At 46.2% G+C, this 21,782-nt stretch overlaps 1 protein-coding gene across 1 annotated transcript in view; it reads right to left on the bottom strand.

The window, feature by feature from the left end:
• The window catches only part of LOC138304302 (serine protease 27-like), a 422,171-nt gene that overhangs the window by 166,621 nt on the left and 233,768 nt on the right, over window positions 1-21,782 (bottom strand). The window contains exon 4 of the mRNA XM_069244254.1: window positions 13,971-14,242. Coding sequence (XP_069100355.1) covers window positions 13,971-14,242 — 272 coding nt within the window. The remainder of the gene's footprint in view (window positions 1-13,970; window positions 14,243-21,782) is intronic.

The raw sequence follows: 21,782 nt of genomic DNA, 5'->3' as shown, positions 1-21,782 counted from the left end.
GCGGTGTCCGCCGTGGTCATGATTACATTTTTGTTACCACCAGGCTGTTGGCGGTATTACCACCGCTTTATCACTGACCGCCAGGGTTGTAATTAGGGCCTTAGTTTTCTTTTAATATCTCAAAAACATCTGAATGGATATACCCAAAATATAAAAAAAGGTGCTCTATGGACCAAGAGCTACCTTTCTGCCAAACTTGGTGTAATTCCATCAAGCTGTAGGGCTGTACGCATGATCAAAATCACTTTGGCAAAAAAGCGTTTTGGATCACCCCGTTTTTCTCAGCCCTCGCTTGACGAATCACCACAAAAACTTTTAACACAGCAGCTAAATAAATGTCATAATAGTTTTGAAAATGTTGTTACAATTTGCCAAATGGTGCCAAAGTTATTGGCAAAACAAAAACCACTTTTCCTATGGAAACTAGGTCCTAACTATAACTGCCTACTGGTGATGATCATGAAAAGATATGTTCCTTTTTTTGCTGTAGAGGTTGTCATTTCTATATTGCTGTTTTCTACCTGTAGTGCAATTACTAAGAGACATGATAACATATTTTTTACAATTAACATTTAAGTATAATTCTTTTGAGTTACTTTCACACCTAGTCAATCATTGTTAAAGAATGAAATAATATGTACTTCCTTGGAGTCACTTAAGCAGTTTTTTTGTCTAACAGAGTAACAGGCTTTAATCTTATTTGGTTAGTGTGCAGGCACATCAAATGTTTGGTGTCTCCTCGAGTTATGCCTCTTTTTGATTAGTTGTACTTTACTATTTTGTAACTCTAGATCTTTTCAAGGTATTTTTTTCAGGTGTTACACTTTTGAATCTATATCAATGTTGTTCCTGATATTGTCAATGCATATGGTCTATATTTGTTGTAAAATAACTTTTTCATATAATATGCATATTGTGCTTTGAGGGTTTAGTATAGACATATATCAATGATTATTTTTTAAATATAAGTTATTGATAATTCTGATGATGAGATCTCTTTATCAATATGTTCATATTGTTTTATTTTAATGACGACATTTTGATCTTGTTGATCTTTATATTTTAATGGGTGAAATTATGTTATTGTGGTTATTTAGAATGTTGATATTTTTGTGATCAACATTAGTGTTTCTTACATTTCATGATTCTTAAGTTTATATTTTAATAATAGATATTTTAGCAATGATATTAGTATATTGCTATTTCTATGGTCGTTATTCAAAAACGCAGCCCAATCAGAATAGAAATGGTTAGACATTAGCTAAATTACCTTGGTGTTGCTTTAATTTGCAAAAAAATGCATCCTGTATCTGAAAATCCAAGTTTAGGAGTCATGTGTGACCCTAAATTGAATTAGATATAAAGCAGCATAGACTAGGTATTACAGGGGAACGAAAAGAGACTAAACCTAGTTTATGATAGCAGGGAGTCTGTTTAAGCCTTGGCAGCATTCAAGGGAAATATGAATTTGGTCTTGTAGACTGGTTGGGCTATAACCACTCTAAATTGAATGTGTTACAGATTAATGGGTACTGTAAATGTTTCAATATTTATATTACATTCCAGTTTATCCGTCACTGTGCGCGCATGCTGAATCAGATACATTAAAAGTCTAGCTATAGACAGATGTTTTAAAGAAGTTGGTTACTTGGGTGAATGTAATATCTTATTACCTAGGTAAGATTTTGGATTACCATAAGCTGGGTAATTGGGAAGAGTTGAATAAAAATTAGTGGAGCTTCTTACTAAAGAAGATATCTCTGCTTTCTTTAATACAGAGTAAAATGAAGGCCCTCATTCTGAGATTGGCGGTCAGCTGACCACCACGCCCATGATAGCCGTAGTACCGTCGCCAGGCTGGAGGTGGAGACTGCCAAATTATGACCATGGAGGTGATCCCTCCCATACTCAGCCAATGTACCACCCCAACCGCCAGTGCGGTCAGTCCACTGACCATGTCGGTAGCCCCCTTCAGGCAGGCGGAAGACAACGACCTGCCCACCACATTATTACATAGCAGACAGCCAGGATTTGGGCCGGGACCACCACCACCAAATGCCTGGCTGAGACACATCATATAAAATAGGCACTCACCTCCAGAGACACAGAGGAGTCTGCGGTCGTCATGGACACCGAAGTCCTGCCGATGCTGTACACGGGATGGCAGTCCAGGAGCACCAACACCGACGAAGGCGATGACGGTGAGTACAGCCGCCTAGCACACAAGGGAGGGAGAGGAGAGTGACACACCCACACATACAACACACACCAAACACACATACCACACACCCAGAACAATCTGCAGAGTAAATCAACAGCAACATAAGCTAGAAGTAAAGCACGCCAGGACACATACCTTAGATCCGACCTCTGTATTTCGCTGGACCTGCACCCACAACTGAGGCAACTATATACAAAGGGACCTTGGCTGGCCCAATGTTAGCCTTAAGCCTCTGGGCAGGGGTATCATGTTTGAAATAGGCAAGCACCTCAGGGGGCAGGAGGAGGTGGGGATGACGGGGTGTTTCTTTTTGGGAGGAGGGTCCTTGAGCTTGGGTTTGGGAGGGGGCGGGTCTTTACCCTACCGTTTAGTGGGTGGAGGAGTGGGCTTGGGGCGGGGGGCCAGAGTGCCACTCATGTGCCACTTAGTGGCAGTTGAAGTCTTAGGGGGAGGAACAGGAGGCAAACGGGAGGTGGAGGTACTGGGCTGGGGTGGGAGGGATCTTCCTCTTATGGGCAGGATGGGGGTGGAGGGAAGAGGTCAAGGCGGGAAACGAAAAGCTTCTTAGGACCAAGGGGTTGGGTTGTGAGAGGAGGATTGGGAGTGGAGGTAGAGGGAGTGGTTGTAGGAAGAGTAGGTGTGCTGGACTTGGGTGCAGGTGCATGGACGATGTGCGGGTGTGAGGTGGATGGCTGTTGAGAGTCTGGGTGAGAGCGTTTATGTATAATTGGAGGGGGCAGACAGGGTGGGAAAGGACAAACAGGATGTGTGGACATATGTTGTTGTGGTGTCTGCAAGTGAGGTTGGTGTGCGGCATGAGGTTGTGACAGTTGTGGTGGTGACTGCGCATGTGATGTATTGGGTGCATGTCTGCGTGTCTGTTGTTGTGGTGACTGTGGGCAAGGCTGTACTAGTGGCAGGATCTGGGACTGATGATGCAGTGCTTGCAGGTGTGGGTGTTGATGTGACTGTTAGGGAGGAGGAGGAGGGGGAGAAAGTGGAGGCAGTGGCTGTTGAAGTATGTGCCTGTGTGTGTTGGCTGTGTGTGTGCCTGTGGACTGAAGTGTGGTGCCAGTGTTTGTCTGTGCGAGTCCTGTCTGTTGATTTGGGTGCATGCCTGTCAGATTGTGTGCATGGGATGGGTTGGGGAAGAGGGCTTTGGGTCTGGGAACAGGTAGTTGGAGGGGGGACGGATGAACCAGGGCCACTGGCTGCCATCAGAGAGGAAGCCAGAGCCTGTAACGATCTCTGTAGGCCAGCCAAGCCACTGTGAATGCCCTCCAGGAAGGCATTGCATTGCAACATCTGGGATGCCAGCCCCTGGATGGCATTCACTATGGTTGACTGCCCTACAGAGATGGATCTCAGGAGGTCAATAGCCTCCTCACTGAGGTCAGCAGGGCTGACGTGGGCCTGAGGTGCCTGGGGCGAAGGAGAATCCCACCCTCCTGGGTGAGCGGGAACGGGCAACTGGGTGGAGGGCTAGTGGGAGGGCAGTTCTGGTAGGGGAGGTGGCAGAAGATATTGTAGCTGGGGTGGTCCCAGAGGGATCTGCCACCACCAAGGAGCTTCCATTGGAGGAGGAATCAGAATCTGATGTCATTGCTCCTATCTCCTCCATGGTGCTCCCCTTGCCCTCCAACCCACTGGTCCCCTCGATGTCTGTGCTCTCCGCCTCCTGGGTCAAATGGGGTGCAGCTCCCCCACTCGTCGGTGCCCCTGCTCCTTCACCAGAAAATGCTAATGCACACAAGGACAGGATGAGAAAAGGAGAGAGGGTGGGGGAGAAAGAGAGGGAGCACAGGGTCAATCACAGCGACAACAGCACATATGGCATACACATCACAATAACTCACTGAGGCTGACACAGTGCAGTATGGACCTGAATGACAAAACACTACCTGGGTACAACTGCAGTAGAGTACCCAAGCACTACCATCTGCACACCTACTGGGACTCACTAAGCGCTGTCTGCCATGGTATGCTAGCTACTTACCAAGACCAAATATACATACCACCCTACATAGCTAAGCAGGACCACACTGGAAAAGCTAAAGCGGCATATTTGGGCACCCACTGACTAGAACCTTGCACCCAAACCCAATGACAAAAAGTAAATACTACACAGCCTGTACTCACCCCCTTGTGGCTGCTGTGCCGCCCTCAAGCGCCCCTCCAACTCAGGATTGCTCACTGCCAGTATACGGGCCATTAGGGGTGTCAGGCTCTGACAGGCACCCCTTCCACGTTGGGAGGCTGTCCCCAGCTGGGCCTCTGTGGTCTTCCGGGCCCAGTGTCTCAGGTACTTCCACCATTTTCTGTAGTGGGTGCTCTGCCAGCTATGGACACCAGGGTCTGCACATGCTTGGCGATGGCTTGACACAACCCTTTTGTCTAATGGGCGCTGACCTGCAGAGGAGACACAGACAGGAGAACGCCATGGACGCAACACTTCATTCTGTAACAGAAATGGCTTACATTCTGCATATAACCCACATTAAGCACGCACATGACCCTACCTCTGCATACACATTAAATGCTACCAAACACCACTCCAAATGACGCGCCGCCAGCACACACATACATCTACATGCAGCCACGCCGCATCCAATGTACCCATGATGTACTCATCTGTTGGTCTGGAGGCCCATACAACTGCGCATACAGGGGTAGGACTCCATCCACAAGCTTCTCCAGCTCCTCCGATGTGAAGGCTGGGGCCCTTTCCTCTGTAGCACAGGTCATCGTAGGTTTCAGACACAGGTCACAGCAGCACACGCAGTAGAGATGTTGATCCGGAGAGAATCAGGAATTAAGTGAAGTGGTTAATAGGAAATGGCAGTCATGTCCGCGGCGGTGAACACCATCACCGCCAGTGTTTATCATCATTTGTTCCTGTACTCCATAGAGCTCCATGTTAGCCAATGAGGAGTTTAATGGGGGTGCTGACCGCCTTGCACCTGTCCCTGTATACAGGGCAGGCGGTTGCCATTTCCCAATGCTAGTACTCATGTGGGACCAATATATGTGCGTCAATGCTATGGATTGTACACACCTACACAATTCCTGTTTCCTACACACATACATCCACTGTGTACTGTGTGCACATTTTAATTTTGGCTCACTTAGATACCAACCACTGCGGAGGATGAGGTTGAGGAGGCAAGCACCCATGTACAGACCACTTGAGGACTTGGCTACACTGGAGGACCGGCACATCATACTCACGTATCGTCTGGACAGGGTCACAATCAATGAGCTGTGTGCACAATTGAAAACTGATCTAATTCCTGTTATCCGTAGCACTACAGCAATTCCCCCTGTTGTAAAGGTACTGTCAGTGCTCCATTTCCTGGCAAGTGGCTCTTTCCAGGTGACTGTGGGCTTGGCTGCAGGAATGTTACAGCCAATGTTCTCGATCGTGCTTGGAACGGTTTTAGCTGCCTTGCTCAAACACATGAGCAGCTACCTCTCATTCCCCCAGGTTAAAGGTATGCCTACAGTGAAGGCTGGATTCTCCCCCATGGGACACATACCACATGTGATTGGGGCCATTGATGGGACCCATATTGCCTCAGTCCCTCCCAGGGCAAATGAGCAGGTCTACAGGAATAGGAAGAGTTACCACTCTCTAAATGTCCAGATGGTGTGCATTGCTGATCAATACATCTCCCACTTCACTGCCAAGTTTCCTGGATCAGTGCATGATACCTATGTATTGAGGAATAGCAGCGTCCCCCAGGTGATGGCACAACTACAGAGGCACAGGGTGTGGCTCATAGGTGAGCTTGAGTCTCCACACAATGTATGTCAGTGTACATTGTACATGACTAATATGAGTCCCTCACTTCTTCCAGGTGACTCCGGCTACCCAAACCTGTCCTGATTCTTGACCCCTTATAGGAATCCAAGAACAGGGGCTAAAAATCGGTACAATGAAGCACATGGCCATACCAGGAGGATTGTGGAATGCACAATTGGTCCACTGAAAGCCAGGTTCAGGTGCCTCCATTTAACAGGGGATCCCCATGCTCTGCCCCTAAGAAGGTCTGCCAGATTGTGGAGGTCTGCTGCATGCTGCACTATTTGGCCCTCAGACGCCATGTGCCTTACCTGCAGGAGGAGGGGGGTGACAATGCACCTGTGGCAGCAGAGGACACTGAGGACAGTGAGGAGGAGGATGTGGACAGTAGGACATATATCATATAGCAGTACTTCCAATGACATTCAGGTAAGACTGTTGATCTCTTCATGTCTCCATTTTAGTTAAGTGCTGTGCGCCAGCTGTGCTGTGCCAATCACTACCTTTCCATTACAATTGACTGTCACTTATGCCTTCCCTTTTTGCAGATGTTGGTGTGGTTCAAACTGTGTACTGATGTGATGACTACAGACTGCTGAGACACATTTGTTGGATACATTGGCACATTACAGGACTTTTGCACAGGATAATACAGTTCAATACTTTATACATTTCTGTCTCATAAAGCACTAATACTCCACTTGTGTCCAAGGGTGTTTATTGAAGTGACAATAATGAAGGGACGGGGCAATACAGTGGGGTGATGGTTGAGGAAATGTTCAGAGTAGTGGCCCAGTTTGTTTGTAGCACAGGTCCTGTGCCCATGGGGCCATAGGAAGAGGAGCAATGGCAGTCCAAAGTGAACAAGGTGACTCAGTGGCACAACGGGGGACATTCTGGAGAGGCTCATTTCCTGGCGGTGGTCTTGGTCTTGGCAACAATCTCTGGTGACTGTCTGGGTCAAAGGGAATGTATGCGGGGTAGTTTACCTTCTGCAGGGAGAGGGGTGCTGGTGGCCTGCTGGTCCTGTGGCGGGTCCTCCTGTCCACTAGCTGCAGCAGATGTTGATGGCTGTTGAGTGGACTGGCTGGTGGAAGTGGGCCACTGGTGTGCTCTGTTCTTCCGCATGGTGTTGCCCATGTCATCCAGCACCCCTACAATGGAGGCCATGTTGGCATTTAGGCCCTGCAACTGCCGAATGACCTCCTGATGGTGTACCGCCTGCAGCCGCTGGTTCTCCTGTATGATGCTGATCAGCTGGCCCATCCTGTCCTGGGATTTATGGTATGCCCCCAGGACATGTGTGAGTGCCTCCTGGGCAGTCGGTTCCGGGGGCCTGGCCTCCCCCTGGTGCACAGCTGACTTTCGACTGTCCCTGGCCCCCTGTGCCGGTGGGCCCACTCCCACTTCCACCAGGACCTTCATCGTTTTGCCTCTGTGGTGTCAACTCGGGACCCTGTACAGGTGGGCACAATATTGATTGACGTGTCCTGGGTAAAGGGGTCTGGGGACGTTGAGTGGCTGCTGTGGTGTTGGAGTCAGAGGGGGTGGGCCTGTGGTGGACTGACTGTGAGATGTGGAAGCCGACTGACCAGTAGTCCGGGATGAGCCAGGGAGTTCAACCAGTTCGGGACATCCAGAGTTGCTACCATCACTGAGGGCATCTTCTGGTGGAGGACTGGGTTGCCGTGGCTCCTGCTTGCCGCTGACTTTGGCTGAGGCACCTGTGGGGATGTAAGTGTAATGTCAGGGTCATTGTCTGTCACATATTCCACATTTCTAGCTTTCCCTATGGGTTTGGTGTTGTCCTCCCACATTTGGTAGTGTATGGTGTTGGATTGTGGGATTGGTAGTTCTACATGCTGTCCATGCATTGCTGGTGGGTGTGCATGCAGAGCTGGGAGGGACGTCCTTGCAGTGGGTAGTGCATGTAGGGGTAGACATTTAGGTGTAGTCATTTGGGTGGTGCACTGGGTGGGATGGAGTGGGGTGTAGGGAGTCAGGGTGAGGGGGTGATATGCCATGCAGGTATCGGTGGAGGTAAGATAGTAATGGTGACTTACCAGTGTCCAGCCCGCCAGTGACTCCAGTGAGGCCCTCAGGATTGCCAAGACTTGTTCCTCCCATGCTGTCAACTGTGGGGGAGGAAGAGGGGATCCACCACCAGTCCTCATGATGGCGAACTGGTGCCTTGATGCAATGGAGGGCACCTTCCCCCGTAGGTCATTCCATCTCTTTCGTATGTCGTCCCTTGTGTTTGGATATTGTCCCACGGAGTTCACCCTGTCCACGATCCTCCTCCATAGCTCCATCTTCCTGGCAATGGAGATCTGCTGGACCTGTGCACCAAACAGCTGTGGCTCTACCCTGATGATTTCCTCCACCATCACCCGCAACTCTTCATCAGTGAAACGGGGTGCTTTTGCGGGAGACATGCCTGTTGTGTTGTGTGGGTTGTGCAGAGGATGTTTAGTGTTGTGGTTAGGTGTATAATGTGTGACGGATGAAAAGGTAGTTGTGGTGTGTGTGTGCAGTTCTCTATGGGATTGGCCTGGCAAGGTGTAGTAGTCTTTCGTGTTTGCAAAGGATTGTAGGTATGTGGGTGTGTGTTTTATAGTGCTGTTGGTCGGTGTGTAGGGTGTGTGTATTTGTGTCAGGTGTGGTTTTTTTGTTCTGGCCAATGTAGGCTTGATGTGGTTTTGGGTGTCCAATTCTGCCACGGAGGTGTGCACCGCCCATGGTTGACCGCCGTTGGATGTCCGCTGTGGTGATTCGTTGGTCATTATTTGGAGGGTGGTGTTTTGCTGGCATAGCAGTGAGGGTGGTGGGTCTGACCGTTTTTCGCCTTCGTTGGGTATGGTGGACTTGTGGTTGTGGCTGGTTTCTATCAGTTTTGTGTTTGTGTTTCATAATCTGGTGGGTGGATATCTGCCTCTGTGGCAGTCTGTTGGCAGCCGTCACCACAGCTGTCTTTGGAATAGACCACCAATGTCATAATGACCACCATAGTGTCAGTGTCTACACTAAATGCACAATTAAGGATTATTCAATAATTATCTAATCCTGCTTAAAGTAAATGTCACTGCTGCTGTAAAATTGCATTCTTTTTGACTATATTCACTGCTTTTCCAGCATAATGGTTCATTGTGCAAAATTTCGAGAAGGTCCTTCAATGCTGATTATATAGCAATCCTCAAGAATCAGTTGATCATATTTTGTATTCCTACCATCCTTTATTGGGAGTGAAGAAGAAATTCACAAGGGAATCCTCGAAAGAGACAGGCATGTTAGTCATCAATGAAAAAGAAAATGGAGAAGAAATATACACTAAAGTCCTCTAATGCCCTAATGCCCTGCTAAGACCATGTTTCACTTATAATCACACTATGGAATTTTATGTAATATATGGAAGTCATGAAATATATAAATCTAAAGCGCTCCAGCTGGTTTCTGTACTTGGGAGGCTATGGCGCTCTTCCGAGGTGCAGGACTCAAGCGGCAGGACCATGCTGCTTACACTCATAATTTTGAGGTATTTCCCTCCATTTATTGCATGAAAAGAAGAGTGGCAATGCATTTTGGTCCTACCATGCACAGTTTTCTCCTCAATAATTTTACTGCAAATGTTGCATTGATATTATCAATGATGTTATCAAAGATGAGTGATGTAATATGTTGGGTAATTAGCAGTGCATGCTGAGAGCACGAGTTATAGTTACCTTAGGGCAAGAGTTATAGTTACTTAAGAATAAGATTATCATAACTATAACTGCTAAATTTCTAAGATTTTGTGCAAGTAAATATGACCCTATCTATAACATACTTGTGACCTTTGTTTTTTTTAAGTGCATTTCAATGTTTCCTATTTATAACATCCCTTTAACCTTTGTTTTTTTCATTGAATGTCTGTTTTTTAAAGTTAAGTACTTTTAATTGCTTATGTTAATCTAACCACTCACAGCGCCAGGCCTGTGGCCTGGTCCTGAGGCCAACCCCCTTGGAGGACCAAAACCCCACACCATGCATATCCTTTAGCTGTGCATGGCAAGGTTTGGGCCAGGCCCTAAAGCCTACGACCTGTATACACCAAAGCCCAAGCCATGCATGGCTTTCAGCCATGCGCAGCAGTGGTTGGCCGCAGGGCTTGGCCTGACAGGGCCCCACTCCTAGGGCTCTTTGGAGCCCTTGCGTCCACCACCTCCCCAGAGCTTTGTTATAAAACGGTGAGGGGGCGCGCACAGAACCCATTCCATTGGGCTTTTTTGAGTCCTGGGTACCACCACCTCCCCAGGGCTTCATTATATCATTGGAGGGCAGACCACATAGACCCCCCTCCTGGGACTTTACCATGTCCTATGGAACCACCACCTCCCTGCAGCTAAATAAAAAAATAAGAAGGGTGGCCTTGTGGACCCCTGGGCCCCAGAGACCCCCACTTTCCCTGGGTCTACTAAAAAATAATACTGGTAGGGGGTCACTCGTTCCCCCCTCCCTGGCTCAAGGCCCTATTTTGGCTCAGGGGCCACAACTCCTAGGCCCCAGCCACATCTACCTGTGTGAGAGAGCAGTCTTTCATCTGTTTTCCTGCCCACCTGACAGAGGGCAGGATAACTGATGAAAACTCCGATCCCAGCAAGCTGGAGCATTTCCGGCTTGCAGAGAGTGGAGTTAGTGTTTTCTCTTGCTTGGCCGGAGCCGTTACAGTACCACCTATATATATATATATATGTGTATATATATATATATATATATATATATATATATATATATTCACCTACAAACACAAAGGTTACAGGGACGTTATAGTTAGGCTCACATTTTAAACATACTAAACCATAAAATTTCAACATTTATAGTTAGCGTTATCTCAAGTAACTAAAACTCGTGCCCTAAGGTAACTATAACTCATGCCCTTGCCATGCACAGTTTTTTCTTCACTATTTTGGAGTAATTTGTGGTAATTAGCAGTGCCTGGTGAGGGCATGAGTTATAGTTACCTTAGGACACAAGTCATAGTTACTTGAGATAACTATAACTATAACTGGTGAATTTCTATGCTTTGGTACATTTGAAATGTGAGCCCTGGGGACTGCTGCACTCCAGGGCCGGCTCCTGCTATGTTTCAGGGTGCCCACTCCCAGGACGTGGTTATTTGCTTTTGCTTGGTGGGAGCTGAGAGCTCCCATCAAACAAAAGCAAACAAAGTCCACTTTCTGTAAGAGAGAGCTGTCAAGCAGCTCTTCCATGCACAAAACAAAGTCTTCCCTGCAGGCAAATATGTGTACAGTGAGAGAGATGAAAACATTGCTCTTGTAAGCAGGGGGCTGCTAGTAAAAGTATCTCCCTGCTTAGGGGAGCAATGCCAGCTCCTAAAGGACATGGGGAGCCGGCTAGAACCACAGGGGCCTTAAGGCTCCCCCTGCAGCCCTATCAGTCACTCTCTCTTCCATCTCATAATGGGATGGACGAGAGAGAGACAGAGAGAGATGGTCATTGCATGGTCCCTCCATGCAATGACTTCAAATAGTGAAAGCACAGTAAGCACTCACCTGTGGCATAATTGTTAAAGGCTCAGACCCTCACATTGTAAAATTGAGGGTTCTGGTCCAGGTGTCCACTCACAGACCCACTGAAACCCTCATGCACCCACTCACAGAACCACACAGACACTGATGCATCCACTCTCACACAAACACACACTCTCACAACCACATTCACTCCCAGATACACCCTATCACACCTACTCTCACACACAGAGAGACAGGCTGTGGCCAACTAACACAGCGCACGGCCAAAGGGCTGTGCACAGTGTGGGGTTGGGTGGTTAGGGGAGTTGGCCTCAGGGTCCGGTCGCAGGTCTGCTCATGGGGTGAAGATTCTAAAGTCTACATTTCCACTAGCAGTGTGGAGTAAATCTCCACTTAGAAATGATAACAAGCAAAAACTGAAGATTTACACCTAGAAGTAAAGCTACAGGTGAGTAGACCTAGACATATAACCTTACATTTGTGTATCAGGCTTAATGGTCCTAAGAATGGCACCACCATTGTAAATGTTGTGAGAGTCTGGTGTCTCTCTGGGTAATGTACTTTATTTTGTCTCCTTTTGTGCGTTGCATGTAGTACAATCACCGCAAAGACTCACACCAAGAGGCCAGGGGCAGCTCTTCCACAATGGTGGCGGAGCGCCACCCCCCTGGCCAAGAGCTAGGAGATGAAAAATAAAACAACAGTTTGCTATGATTTTATCTTTCATCTCCCAGCAGTGCAGAGAGGGGCGTGTCTGGGCCACGGGAGGTGGGGGAGAAGAGGAGGAGAGAGTGCACTAAGGGCCAGATGTAGCAAGGGTTTAGCGAGTGGCAAACAGCGAAAATCGCTGTTTGCGAGTCGCTAAAGCCACTTTGCTATGTTGAAATGCATTTTGCGAGTCGGAACCGACTCGCAAAATGCATTTCTGACTCGCAAATAGGAAGGGGTGTTCCCTTCCTATTTGTGAGTCGCAATGCTATGCATTTTTATTTGCGACCGCGATTGCGGTCGCAAATGAAAGCGCAGTTACCATCCACTTGAAGTGGATGGTAACCCAGACGCAAACGGGAAGGGGTCCCCATGGGACCCCTTCCCCTTTGTGTCTGGCATAAAAAATAATTTTTCAGGGCAGGCAGTGGTCCAATGTACCACTACCTGCCCTGAAAAATACCGAAACTAAAGGTTTCGGGTTTTTTTTCAAAGTGAAGCTCGTTTTCCTTTAAGGAAAATGGGTTGCACTTTGGAAAAAAAAAGACTGCTTTATTTAAAAGCAGTCACTGATATGGTGGTCTGCTGTTCCCAGCAGGCCACCATCCCCGTGAGTGCCCTGAATCGCTATGGGGTCGCAAATTGCGACCCACCTCATTAATATTATTGAGGTGGGTCTTTGCGACCCCATTGCGAGTTGCAGAAGGTGTCTGAGACACCTTTCTGCATTCCAAATTGCGAGTTGCAATTTGCGAGTCGCTGGGACTCGCAAATTGCAAGTCGCAATTTGGAATCTTCCTACATCTGGCACTAAGTGCGCACCTGTGTTTGGGCGCCCGTCTCAAGCCGGCCAAACACACATGCACATTTAGATTTCTCCAGCCCGGCTGTGTTGAACAGCCAGGCTGGAGAAACTGCACAGACCCCAGGGCAGTGTCTGAGCAGCTGGCTAAGCTACTTAGACCAATCCGGACGCTTCTTTAATGCTAGGTTTAGCATGAAAGCAGTGCCAGGTTTGCTGGGGAGCCTGCGCTGGTGTCCAAGTGAATGCTGGGACACCAACCATCAGGAGCAAAAGAGCAACGCAACAGGAGGCGGTGAGAACGGTAAGTGTTTTTTTTAAACGTTTTCAAATTGTTTTCCCGTCGTTGTCCCTGCATTTCTCCCTTGACATTTGCGATGGCTGCCGCTGCAAGAGCCCCCACATTCTCTATGCACCACTGACCTCCTCTACAGTGGAAGACTCGAGCACCTCTGAATTTCAGAAACATGCATCCCTGTACGAGGCCAGCATACACAGTTGAATGTGTGCTGCAGATTATGACAGTATTGCCAAAGTCTGTCAACGAACTTTTTGTGATGCTACTGACTAGTATCTAAAAATGCAGTTTGCAAACTTATTGGTGTACAACTTGCACAATATGAACTGCCCATAATACAAGAGGCTCCAAGTTCTTTCTTCCTTTTTTGAGGGTTGGACAAGCAGTAATAAAGTAATAATAATAAAATGTGTTAAACAGAAGATGTTGCTATTACGTAATTCAGTCTCGACACAAATGGAATGCTGAGTTGGTTCACTCTAGATACTACTTTATGGCCTGCAGGTTTACAATCAGATCATATCATCAGGTGCATTAACTGACTGAACATTTGGTTGAACATTTTAACCATCCTTGGTGTCATTGTTACCGAAACCCCAAACCACACTCACTTGAACTGCCAATGTCTCCCCATCCAGTGACCCAGCAGTTTAACCCAGATGGAAATTCGGTAGTGGAATTTGGTAGGCAGATGGGAATGATGAAATCAGTAAAGACCACTGTCGTCGCCAGCTCCAGTAGCAGAATGTCCCCAGGTGTTTCTGTGCCAGTGTACAGACTGTTGTAAATGATTCTTTTGACTGCAGAGCACACCGCATTAGGGTTGGTGAGTGAGAGCTGATACATTCCAATGCAGACAGTGTAGGAGGATTGGGAATAGGGCCTGAAAAAAAAAACATAAAAGCAATTCAGATTCAATCAGATGCAAAGAATGTGCCAATATCTCATCGGTTCATATGTGTTACTCTTCACAGTATGAAATGGAGAGTCTGGATCAGTTGAGGAATGTTAGCTATCAAATGACAATGGACGACCAAAGGTAAGATGTTTTATCTATTCAACTGGTGTGCCAGTCCTACAACAGCACTTTCTGCATTTTCAAAATGATTTAAGTCTCCACCACCTGCCGAAATTACAAAGACTGTTCTAAACCTGTCTGTTCTCAGACATGAAACCAATATGTGTTCTAGGTGTACAACTCCCCAGTGATTGGTCTGTTTTAGTTCACTACCTGGCAGATGCTTTCTCAGCTCTGACTACACAACATACATTTTAGGCATGGAAAAAAATATTTATTCATTATTGTTTTTGGGAGGTCACCAAACACATACTTAAGGGACCTGGTTCAGTTTAGAGCAAACGTCTAAGTTCAAACCTAAAGTCTAAACTCAAATCTAAATTTACTCATAGTAGCATGTATTGTGCCACCTAATTAAGTAGCACCTTAAAACATTGCCCAGGTCTACTATTCCAGCCTAAATGCAGTTTTAAATTGCCTTGTTAAGCTTGCATTAAAATGTCCTTGCCAAACCTTAAACATCCCTAAGCTAAGTCCTAAGTATCCCACAGGGCAGGATGCTGTGTAACTAAAAGGTTGGACATCTACTTTCAAGTTGTATATGTCCTGGTAGTGAAAAACCCCTAATCTGTGAGGCCTACCCCTTCTATAGGATAACACTGTGGATTCAGTATTACTTTAATAAACTGTAATTTCCAATTGAGAGCTGGAAGCTATATCATTACTGATGTCTTTGGAATTGAGGTGAAGAGGCCTATTTAATGGTAAAGCCATGCTTTGATCATAGTTATAAAAATGCCACTTTTAGAAAGTTTTGTGCCTATAGCATGGCCTGGGTCACATGACTGGGTGTAACTGACAGACTTTATGACATTTTCCCAGGCAATCACGCAATAGAGGGATTAGGTGCTCTGTAATGGGCAATCTGTTGGCAGGATGGAAGGAGATAGAGCTGAGCCCCACTTACAGCTCTTCCTTCACACAAAGGGCCGAACTACCCTGCACAGTTATTTCAACTAGCTTGGTGCCAGGGTGGGGGGGGGGGGAGGGCAGGAAATTCCATACACTTCAAAACCACTCTCTAGAAGCTTCTCCCAACTTTCAGAACCAATAAAAGTAGGATCTCAGACACCAACTGTTCAGTACACTCTTGGACCTGCGGATACTGTGCCAGAAAGAAGGACTGCTGTGCTGCTGGATAGTCTGCCCGTCTGCTGGACTGCACCTCTAAAAGTCTGCTGTCCTGTCTGGATTTCTGCCCTGCTTGTCCTGCTGCTCTGCTACCTGTCAGGCTCTTACCTACTGCCGGAGTGAAATGGACACAATGTAAATTCCCTTCTTCCCTTCAGGCCAAGCAGACCAGGTAATGATGATCAGGCCTGACCTACCGGGACGAAGGGACAATCGCTGATGGACACCGGACTGCCACTTGACAACTTCTGAGCTGCCTCGTCTTCTGTCAGCCTCTAATGTCCCTTCCTCCCTTTTGGCAGATTGCTGTGACACAACCTGGCTTCTGAAAACTGCATGCCAAATATATTGAAGCAAGAAGAAATACTGCTTCCATGACAAATAAACAATATTTCTTGTTTAATGCCCAGGCAGTTATATAGTACAAATTTAACAGAAAAACATCTTTTATAAGAATCTTAATACCTAGGTTCTATAAAGAAAAGAATAAGGTTCAGTTCATATTTTGTCGTGATTGTCTTGTTCATGACGACAACAATAGATCTACTCTTTGCTTTTTTAGGAGGTTCCAGGAGCTGGGGCTTAAACTTCACAAAAGTCGTGTCTACAGGATTATATCAGATAAGTATCAATAAAAATATGTTAGCGTGATAAGCTTGTTAACACCTTAATCAGTATGCTGGTTTTTCAACAATGTTTTGCCTTTCCTCTTTTGCAAGATGTGACGGATATGAATGAGGAATCCAGAGAACCACTGCCCAGCGTCAAAACAGAGGAGTGCTGGGACGAGAATGCCGAAGTGGAGCAGGACACGAACTGCCGGAGAGGAGCAAGCAGAGACGTGAAGAACAAAATACACATTTAGGGTGCAGAGCACAGCCTAGAAGAGCTACATGCTCCACCCCTTAAAGGAAGGGGGCATACAGAGCACCGCACACATGTTGCGCCTGACACTACCTTCTGCCTGAAGACAAGTACTGGATCTTCAACTGTCCCAGGACCTCCAGAGTGCCTCACAATGACTAGTCTGCTGCCTACTGTTCTGAGTTACAGAAACACAGAAGGCTTCCTCCATCATGAACCTGCACCTGGACCAAGCCTGAGTGAGTCCTGACTTTCAAAATGGTGCTCCTCCAGTCCTGAACCCTTGGAAGTGGTGCTAAAGGTGCCCAGATAGCCAAAATCCAAAAGTGAGGACTACATTTTTGGCAACAAACTGCTCTGAGAACCAGGAGGAGACTAGGCCCAACCTGCTCTCCCATATGCCAGAGGTGCACCGACGATCAAATTACCTTTATGGCTTCTCTCAGTCACAACATATAAATCTTCACTGCGGCTTCAACCAAAGGCTATCAGGGGATGGCACTCTCTCCTCAGATACCTCTTGCAGCCTTGCCTTTATCTTCTCTGAACATTTTTCTAAAGCATTTTTATAAGTCCAAAGGTAAGCACTGACCTGCCCAATCCACTTCTGTATCTGAGCAGCATTCCATCACGGTCTGCCATATTTTGTTACTTTGACCAAGTCTCGCATGACTAGACGTCTGCGGTTGGAGCTTTGACCATTTAGGTGCTAGTTCTTACTAAAAACTTTAAAAATTCATAATTCCATCGCTACTGATTGGTTTTTTTGTTGTTTTGGTGTCAAATAATTTATTAACATTTACTCTATTTTTCTAAATTGGTTTGGGATATTTCTTTTCACTTTATAACTGTGTGCTATATAAATACTTTACACCTTGCCTCTAACTCAAGCCTCACAGCTTTTTGTGACAATCTATCCAAGGTTTAACACAGGTTAATTTTGTGACTTTTTGTGGTTCACCCTGCAAGGAAATGCATAACCAGAGCTCACATCCCAGTCAACCAACAATTCAATTTCAAACACTGATATAAAAGGATGCAGTGCACTGCATAATTCAAAACAAGTTCTTCATTTATTCAACTCCGCACAATATGTGTATAATGCTATTCTCATTAGGATGTATATAGTTAGTGTGTTATTCTTATAAAAAACTAATACACCACAGTGGTACGCAAGTAAGTACTTGTCAAAACTGAGCTGCCGGATCAAATCAAAATGTATTGCTGGGTTCATAAAAAACATTACAATTAAAACATGTAAATGTAGTAGATAAAAATAATAGTTAATAAAATCATAAAATCAATCAAGAGGTATGGTCAAGGAAATGTACTGTGCCGAACCCCCCCAACTTACCCTCTTCCCACTAGCAGCTCACTTGGGTGTACCCTGTTGTGCTGTGAGGTGTTTGGCGGTATGCATGTGGAAACTGATGCAGGCAAAACTTTGCATCTTGTACTATCTCAACTTTGATCCTGAATGCCCAATTGATCATCTGCATAATCCTTTCCACTTCTCTGTTGGCTTGGGGTAAGTGGGGTTGTTAGTTTTCAGTTTTTGATGTTGAGGTTGCAGAGATATTTTTGGGACTTTTGCCCATGGAACGGCAGGCCATTATCAGTTTTGACTTTGTTGGGGAGTCCCAACAGTGTGAATAACTTTCCCAACACTGGTTTGATGAATTTGAAAGCTGTCGTCCTCACTAGTTCCACTGTGGGAAACTTAGTGTGACTATTGATGATGCGTTGGTGAGTCTGATATCTGGAAAACTTCTGAAGTCCATACTAACGGATGACCATGGGGATATTCTCACCTCCTCAGTTATCACAGGGGGGACAGGTGGGTCTCATGATGGCGCATGAGTTACAGTCCGTTGCTTTCTCTTAGACCCACTGTCCATACTAGGTAAACCACACTTTGTCTCTCAGATGGGCTTTGGCCTTGGCAATGCCTTGGTGTCCCTAGTGGGCTAGTTTAATGACTTCAGCCCATAGACTACATGGGAGGACAATTTGCGGCCTTGCAACAACAAACCTCCATTGCTCACACTGAGCCCGGCTCAGACTTGCCAGGTCAGATCATGGCAGTTTGCTCTTTATCTGAGAGTGTTTGTGCTCCATCTAAGAAATTGCACCACTGTCGATGTTGGTCGGCCTCTTTAGCTTTTAAGATGAAGTTGCTGTTACCTCCTGGATTTTGGTTAGGGACAGGGCTCTTGGACAGGTACCCTTGACAATTATCCTCACAAATCCTTTTGTGTCTTCATCTTCTTCCTTGTGTTGGGCTGTTTCAGATGTGAGGGGATGACAGGAGAGGTAGTCTGCACAGTTGTTTACAAATGGTCGATATATTACATCAAATGAGTATTGTTGCAGACTGATTGCCAACCTTTCAATTCATGGAGGCCCATTTCTGGTGGTTCTGGTAAACAAGGTTACCAGCGGCTTATGAACAGTCACTACTTGGAACTTCTGGCAACAGAGATAAAGATGAAAATGCAGGCATGCCCATCAGATTACCAGGGCCTGGTGCTCAGTCTAGGCGTAATGGGTCTCAACGTCATGAGTGCTCTACTTGCATATGCAATAGGGACCAAGGATCCCTCATGCTTTTTTGAAGTAGTACTGAGTCCAATCCTACACGACTTGTGTTGACGACCAGTTCCTTTCGGTGTTTAGGGCTGAAGTACACCCTTGTGACATCATGCAGAACTGCATTTTTCACCTCTTTGAAAACCTGTGTGGTCTTGCTGCTCCAATCCCACGGGCTGTCATGCTTCGTTAGGGCCCACAGTGGTTCGGAGATGGTGGCTAGGTTGGGGATGAAGCGTCCACAGTAGTTGGCTATTCCCAAAAAACTGCAAATTTCATAGGAGTTCTGCGGACTGCTGCTGAGTTAATGGCTTCTACCTTTATGAGGTCGACTGGTAGGCCTTTGTTTGAGAAGTGGTAGCCAAAGAACTCTACAACATTGGTAAGAAGGAGCACTTTTGTTGTTGTAGTGTTTTCCGCTGTCAGCTGGGCATTTGAGGGTGTCTCTTAGTCTTAAGTGGTGTTCTTGTAAGGTATTCGAGTACATGAGGATGTCATCACTTACACTGATTACACCCACCAGTCCTGACAGCATCTCGTGGATTGCCTCTTGAAACACTTCAGCAGCTTAAGATACCCCGAAGTTAAGGCGTTTATATCATCGGAGGCCTACATGGGTAAGAATGTTGTGGTGTACCCTCTGTCTTCATCAAGTAGCAGTTGGTGTTACCCTGAATTTAGGTCAATCTTGGAGAACCATCAGGCTCCATTTAAGTCTACCATGATACCGCTGATCATTGGTGTGATGGGCTTCTCACAGTGAAGGGCTTTATTGGGCTGCCTCATGTCTATACAGAATCTTATGGCCCCTGGATGTCTGGGTTTAGAGGCTATCATGAGGAGTTACACCCACTGTGTTGGTCCTGTTACCTTTTCAATAATCCCTAATTGCTCAAAGTGCACCAGCTCTTTCTCCATTAGCAGGCACAGGTCAAACAGCACCCTCCTATATGGCAGGCTACCTGCTGTATTGTGTCATGTATGTGGAGCTTGATTGCTACACCTTTGAGGCAGCCAAGGCCTTTGAACAGCTCTCGGAAGGCAGCTAAGATGTTGTCTGCATGAGACTGGTATTCTTGCCATGTGAATAAGACTATCCCTAAGACTTCACCTTTGAAGCACCCTAGCAGGGTGCCTGTGTCTCTTTTCATCATATGAAACTTAACTTGTGTCTTTGTATTCCCATTTTCAATCATTACTTTGCTCACCTCTTTCAGGGGTATGGGGTCTGTTCGTCTGTAGGTATATATTTCGGCTTTTGTAGAAGTGATTTTTAGTTGTGAATTCAGCTTTTGAAATAGAGTAGTGTTTCTTACATTCACCAATGCACCAGTGTCTATCAAAGGAGTGATTATGGATCCTCCGATTTCCACACTGCACGTGGGCAGAGTTTGTTTGCGATGGTTTTCTTTGCTTGTGAACGATATTGTTAATACCTCTTCATCATCATCATCTTCAGTGCAACTCACTGGCGGGCTGCCCTGGCTAGTTTGTCTTTCTTCACTGTTGTCGATGGATAGTTAGCAGAGAATTTTCTATCCATGCTGCGGTGTCAGGAACTTCTCCTGTGACAAACTTTGGTGAATTGGTCTGCCTGGCCACATTTCAGGCAAGGCTTGCCTTGTGCTGGGTACATGTTGGGCATGTGGTGTACCAAGCCACAGTTACCACAAACCTTCTTACCTTGCTTCGGAATGTTGGATGCACGTGGCTCCGCAGGGCAGTGCTGTATTGTGTCTACTTGTTCTTCCTTGATTTTCACAGGTTTAGATGTTGCCAGCATGCTTGAACTGTGTGCAAGGGCTGCTTCCATGTCATCAGCCCTGCTGTCCACTAACTCACGGGATTGATCTAGGAGCAGCATGTTGTTGAGCCTAATGCCTGGTTGGCGCAGGATGAGATTTCTTAGGTTGGATGACTGACACCCCTGGATGAGCTGGGCTCTGATTTCTTTGTGTCGGTCAATGCCTGTGCATGCCAACTTGTGGAGACATGCGTAGAATGTATCTACTGACTCACCTTCCTACTGTTGAGCTGGCTGTAGCTTGAACCTTTCAGAATCCAGATTCAACTGGAGATCAAAATGCTGATTCAGTGAAGCTACCGCAACATCAAAATCAAAGACTTCCCGTATGTTGGGCAGGTTTTCAAATAAGTTGTATAATTCTGCACAGCCCATGTGGAGCATCATGGACCGTTAGACTGAACCAACTTTCGCACTTGTGGTGCCGTATCTTGTATCTTAAGCATACTGCAACAGGGGCACATGTCTCCTACCTAATTTTGGAAGAAAATGTTTTAAATTAGCCAATGATGGTAGAAGGTTGGCGGTATACATTAAAAAGTACTGGTGTCAACTCACAACCTAGTTTCAGGTTCCAATTGGTTGGAATTTTTTTGAGATTGTTATACAATTGCTCAGTTTCATGTGGACCCGCATATTAGTGTGTACCTATCAGATCTCCTTGAATAGTTGGTCCGGTGTATCCCAGGCCTACAACTTTCCCCACTGAATGTTCTGATTGACTCTCTCAAAATCTACACTATTGTCTAAGAAACATACATATAGTAAGGACTAAGGGTACGCAGAGCGGGCAGAGTTCTACTCCTTGGAATTCCATGTAGTTGACTACAAACTCGGTTGGATTCCACAGAGTTCTGTAAACAGCAGAATCAACTGCTTACTGAAAATACCAAAACTAGGGCTCTAAGGTGACAGATGACAGCAGTCATTAGGGCATTTGTGTTACTAAAAAACACT

Source organism: Pleurodeles waltl, chromosome 7, assembly GCF_031143425.1.
Source record: "Pleurodeles waltl isolate 20211129_DDA chromosome 7, aPleWal1.hap1.20221129, whole genome shotgun sequence".
In the NCBI taxonomy this organism is placed as follows: Eukaryota; Metazoa; Chordata; class Amphibia; order Caudata; family Salamandridae; genus Pleurodeles; species Pleurodeles waltl.
This window is presented reverse-complemented; position numbering and strand designations above follow the sequence as displayed.